This window comes from Taudactylus pleione, unplaced genomic scaffold (genome assembly GCF_031769625.1).
Source record: "Taudactylus pleione unplaced genomic scaffold, aTauple2 ptg000102l, whole genome shotgun sequence".
Classification (NCBI taxonomy): domain Eukaryota; kingdom Metazoa; phylum Chordata; class Amphibia; order Anura; family Myobatrachidae; genus Taudactylus; species Taudactylus pleione.
In genome coordinates this window covers 6,074,939-6,081,076 of record NW_028284504.1, presented here as the reverse complement: position 1 = coordinate 6,081,076, position 6,138 = coordinate 6,074,939, and the positions used below count along the sequence as shown (strand labels likewise).

Below are 6,138 nucleotides of genomic sequence, written 5' to 3'. Positions count from 1 at the left end.
CATTAGATGAACATGTTGTCTTATGCATATCTTTCAGAGAGGTAGACACTCACTGTAGCAAAAACTGGAATGAATTAGCTCTGCAAGGAAAATACATTGCACCAGGTCACTGAGATTGTAGTGCACAGTTCGCTGTGTCTAGTGAAACTGTATTGATACTGCCATGTAAATAATGGAATTGCTTGTGTATTATACAAGAGGTTATAAAATAAAGATAATGATGTCCCTGTGACCTGACTTTCAAATCAGGGTTGTAGCTACCATAAATGTCTAACATCGTCCTCTGAGAATCAAGGTACTAAAATTTGTCAATATATACTTTGAAGTTTATTACACAAAATTCTGATGTATACAGTGAATACCTGTCGGGGTCATAGAGAGCAATGACAGGCCTGAGTGATGGGGAGGTGTGGACAAATCTTGGGAGCATGGCCATGCCTTAGAAAACTACTATAAGCGCCACCAAGGAGAGGGGCTTTCTTCCCTTTAAACAAGCGCGGGTCTGGGTACTTAGTACCAGCCTGCCTATGTGGAAGCCTAGGGGCTGGTGCAGGTTTCTGTGCAGAATAACAGCTGTAGACCACCATTGGCTCAAGTGTTTCTTAAGGATTGGCTCCACTTCACATTCTTTTTTTTATTCTCAATCATTATTATTATTATTATTATTATCATACTTTATTTATATGGCGCCACAGGGGGTCTTCAGTGCCTTACAGAGTATGTAAACAGAGACAGTATAGACAGAACAAGTGACTTACACTGGACAAGGTTTACATAATTTCTGTAGCAACAGCCATAGTACCCAAATAAGCAGCAGGGCTGTTGTTGGCAGTGAGAAGGTGATGATGAAAGCACACGAGGGAAGAGGGCCCTGCTCATGAGAGCTTAATATCTAAAGGGGAATGGGAAACAGACAGTGGTGACACAGTGGGGACAGATAGTCAGCAAGGAGCATGGAACAGTGGGTTAGGATGACAGCTGGAAAGTTTTGAAAAAGAAGTAAGTTTAGAGAGTCCTTAAGAAATATTGAAGAGAGGTGGAGGGTGTGATAGGGAGAGTTCCAGTTGTAGGGAGCAGCACGCGCAAAATATTGGAGGTGGAACTCGGGAGAGGGTGGAAGTAATCAATTGGGAGGAGAGATAGAGTTAATTTGTGGAGCGAAGTCAGTGGTTGGGAGTGTAAAGGCTTTGTAAATGAGTGGGAGGAATTTGAATTGGGTACTGAAGGGGAAGGGGAGCCAGTAGAGAGCTTGCAGGAGAGGGTAGGCAGATGTAGTATGTTTGGAGAGGAAGATGAGCTGGACAGATTGGAGTGGAGACAGGTGGTAACCTAGGAGGCCAGATAAGAAGAGGTTACAGTCAGGGCCGGTGCTAGGGTTACGGCTACCCCCTGCAAACTATAAATTTGCTCTCACCTACAAATATGTCTCATATTTACCCCTTAATCATGTTACGCCACACTGTAGTGTCCCTTATACACTTTATACCACACAGTAATGCTCCTTATACACATAATGCCACAGTAGTGCCCCTTATACACATAATGCCACAGTAGTGCCCCTTATACACATAATGCCACACAGTAGAGCCCCTTAAATACATTATGACACACAGTAATACCCCTTAAACACATTATGCCACACAGTAGTGCCCCTTATACACATTTTGCTACACCGTATAGCCCCTTATACATTATTCCACACAGTAGAGTCCCTTATACACCATACAGTAGCCACACAGCCGACCGGCTGTACACTTGTAGCAAAGGCAGCGGTGAGGAGGGCGCAAAACGTCCCCCCGGCCAGCGGGACCCATGGCCAGATGACAGATGATGGTTGTTCAGTGTGTATAGCTGGGTACACACTGACAGATATATTGGTAGATTAATTAATCGGCCAATATATCTGGTGCCCGTGTGTACCTGCGATATGTCTGTGAACAGCATCGTTCACAGACATATAGCGTTAGCTGTGCTGCACAGCCGATGGACAGATACAGTATATCTGCAGATATATCTGTCCATCGACAAGTGTGTACGGGCGACCAGCTGATCGCCCATACACATGCAGCGGCAGCAGCGAGGAGGAGGTCATGCAGCGACCCCCGGCCAGCAGGACCCGCGGCTGCCTGGAAGATGATGGTCGTTCTGTGTATTTGATCGACCATCATCTGCTGATCACTCGATCTCCAGATATATATTTGCAGTGTGTATCCATCTTATGAACAACCATCATCTGCAGATATATGTGCAGATCGCTAGTGTACCCAGTTTTAGACATGTTAAGTTTAAGAAAGCGTTGTGACATCCAGGAGGAAATAGCAGCTGGAGACACAACTAAGGAGAGAGGCGAAAAGGTCAGGGTCTGAGGTAGATCTGAGTGTCATCAGCATAGAGATGATATCGGAGACCAAATAAGCTGATGAGCTCACCTAAAGAGGATGTATAAAGGGAGAATAGAAGAGGTCCAGGAACCAAAACTTGGGGAACAGCTGGAGGTAGTGGAAATGGGGGAGAAGTGAAATTAATGGGGGAAAAGTGGAATCACAATAGGAGACAGTAAGAATGGTCAGAGAGGTAGGAAGACAGCCAGGAGAGGGCAGTATCACACAGACCAAGGGAGTGAAGTATATATATGAGTAGAGGGTGGTCCACAGTGTCAAAAGCAGCAGAGGTTAAGGAGAATGAGCAGAGAGTAGTGGCACTTAAATTTTGCAGTAAGGACATTGCTGACTTTAGTCCACTATTACAATGATAATAGGGTTGTCCACTATAGAGATCTATTGAAGAGCTACAGTGTGGACAGAAGGTAGTACTCATGTTTTTTCTCTAGCACTGCAGCATAGTGGAGTTAAGCAACCAGCTTCAGGTAATGCACTTTGGGCCTGATTCAGACCCGCTCGCGAGCGCTATGCGCTCGTAAGTGGGTTGATGGTGCACACGACGGAGACGGCTCCGTCGTGCGCATGCGCGAGACCCGTATATAGCGACGGGCAAACCATCGCTCCGGGTCTCGTACCAAAGGGGGCGTCCTGTCGATGTTGAGTGACAGCACGCACCCTTTGGTCTGCGGGCCGGGGGAGTGGCTGCCCAAATGGAGGCGTTCCCATGTGAACGCCTCCGTTTGGGGGCGGCCCCACTGACATCACGAGTGATGTCAGTGGGAGAGATTTTGGCTCTTTGAAAGCCGAAATCTCTCTGGGGCTTGCGGCAACGTGACCCTACCACAAGGGTCTCGTCGCAAGCCCGATGGTCGTGATGGTCTTGACCATCGCGACCATCTTCCTGGCCGCTCGCTATAGCTGTGGGTGGTCACCCACAGCTATGCGAACGGCCAGGAGGCCACTCTAAAAAACAAGAAGGCCGGCCCTGATACAGAGCGATCGCTCTGTCAGAGCGTCCTGCTCTGAATCAGGGCCACTAATCCTAGTCCTCTGTTAAACTTGACATTTACTTACAACAGATCCTCTTCCCAATTATGTTGATACACACAGCCCCAATATCCTTTTATCTGTGCTTAAGGTCATGGGGCAGCACAGTTGGCATGGTGAATAGCATTACTGCCTTGCAGCACTGAGATATTGGGTTCAATCCCTACAACGGCCCTATCTGTGTGGAGATTGTATGTTCTCCCCGTGCTTGCATGGGTTTCCTTGGGTGCACCAGTATCCTGAGACAACTTTTGCTAAAACATCCCTATTATTACATTTTACTAGGCTAAGGGGTCTATTTACTAAGCAGTATTAGGAGACAGAGTGAAAAGTGATCTGAAAGTGATAAGGTGCCAGCCAATCAGCTCCCAACTGTCATCTCACAGGCTGTTTGAAAAATAACAGTTGGGAGCTGTTTGGCTGGCACCTTATCACTTTCTTATCACTTTTCACTCTGTCTCCTAAAACTGCTTAGTAAATAGACCCCTGTTTCCAAAATTAAAAATTTCAACTCAGACTTCCTTATGTTTACCATTTAACGTAATAAGTCTTATCTGCAGGTAGGCAGCTTGTGGAACTGCAAGGGCCAAAAACAGCTGATACTATGGAAATATCTGGTTTACACACGTGTGTGAATTCCATAGTTCTGGCTGAAGTTTCCAAAATCGCCACTAGGAGCGTTGTACTGTGCTGTGTGATTGGCTGACGCACGGCCCGTGCCATAGCTCAGCCCAGACTGCAGACAGATGTGAGTGATTTCTGTCTATTCAACACAAGTCATTACAGTCTGAGACGCTCTATGCAGAGAACCAGAAGTTGTGGGAAAGGAAACGCTATATTCAGATTTAGCAAACCATAACCAGCACAGGAAATCATACAACACTACGTGCTGCTGATCCACATAATGCTTCTGGCTCTTGCATTATCTGAGCTACTTTCTCGTACGAGCAGGCTGTGAGCACATTGCCACAAGGACTATCTGCTGAGAGCACACTGGCCACAAGGATTATCTAGGGCACACTGCCACAAGGACAATCTAGGGCACACTGCCACAAGGACAATCTAGGGCACACTGCCACAAGGACTATCTAGGGCACACTTCCACAAGGACTATCTAGGGCACACTGCCACAGTACTCGTTTTTGTAAATAACATGCTGCTTTTCAAGATTATTTATCAATGTAAACTTTTTGCATAGAAGTTTAACTTTTGTTTTTATACTTGCAAAGGACTTGGGAAGCACGTTTATATTTTGTGTGTCTTAATTCATATTTTTCTTTTTCTGATTATTTTTGTTTGTATTTTTAACATAAATTTAATTTTCTGTGCATCATTCTGGATAATCCACTTTTGTTACAAGACTTCTGTAATTCTGCATTGTTTTTAAACATTTTGGGACTGCTGCTGTTGGAATGATGGATAAAGGTAGCCTGGTCACTCACACGCAGACTCTGCTGAGGACAAACCCATTCTCTGACAACTACAGCATAGTGGGGAAGGAATTGGGCAGGTAAGAGAGATGAAACTGCTACTGTAAATTTGGACTTTAGGGAATTTTACTTATCCTGTGACATAATTGTAACTGTTCAATATACATGACAAAAATGTACTTTCATATAGATTGCAAGCTTGGCTTTAATATTATTATTATTATTATTATTATTATTATTATTATTATTATTATTATTATATAAAGCTAACATGACTGTCTCCAAACATGACCTGCATCCACAGGCATCTTTAATTTGAGCAGTGACATTATATGCACCAGGCTAGTTCTCTCCTTACTCTAAATTGTAAAGCACAAGACCTAATGGGGGTAATTTTATTCGGCATAATAAACTGTGCTGCACACATATCGGCCAATGACAGTACTGCCGGCATTGCAAGTTTTCCTTTGCACCCAACAGAGGTACTGTACTTGGGAAAATGTGCAATGCTGGAAGGACGCAATGTGACATTCCGGGACAGAACTTTGCGTCGTTGTCAGGAAATGAATTCCTCCCAAATTTGAGTGATAAAGTACCAACCAATCAGCTCCTAATTGTCATTTTTCAAACATAGCCTGTAAATTGACAGGAGCTGATTGGTTGGTACTTTATTACTCTCCACTTTATCTCTCTCCAAGGCTTAGTGCAACTCCCCCTCTGTCACTTACATTTCCGCAACAGCTGGAGACTGGTTCATGTCATCTATACAGGGTTAACTAAAGTTTATTTTAGTCGGGTGCAAAGTAGTGTTATCCACTTATATAGTATATACTTACTAGTATTTGTGTGCTTTAACGCAGTGTTCCATAACATTTTTGTCTCCAATATCAGTCACTGCTGAGGTTCATTTGTGGGCTGTGAGTGAAATCACATTGGTAATGCCCTTGGAATGGTTAATGACCATGGTTGCATGAGTTATCCTTGTGCGAAACTTTATCAGTATGTGTGCATTTATTTATTATTTATTTATTACCAGTAAAGGGACAATAGTGTTTTTCTGATAAAACAAAGATAACACCATGTCAGGGAGATGTTTTGAGTAATTTTATAGGCTTGGTAAACCAAACTTAATTTTCTGCCAGTTTCATCACTATTCGGCCACTAGGTGCACTGTTCCAATGGAGTTTATGGGCAATTAATTAAGGAGAATCCAGTAAAAAGAAAAAAGAAAAAAAAGCGTTTTTCCCTCTAGAAAAGTCTCCCCCTAATAATCTGCCAAT

General features: G+C 43.9%; 1 protein-coding gene across 1 annotated transcript in view; it reads left to right on the top strand.

The window, feature by feature from the left end:
• Positions 1 to 4,172: 4,172 nt before the first annotated feature.
• LOC148525663 (serine/threonine-protein kinase 17A-like) overlaps positions 4,173 to 6,138 on the top strand; it is a 41,839-nt gene continuing 39,873 nt past the window's right edge. Inside the window, exon 1 of the mRNA XM_088470751.1 lies at positions 4,173 to 4,938. Within this exon, the coding sequence (XP_088326877.1) occupies positions 4,841 to 4,938 (98 nt within the window). The 5' untranslated portion in view covers positions 4,173 to 4,840. The remainder of the gene's footprint in view (positions 4,939 to 6,138) is intronic.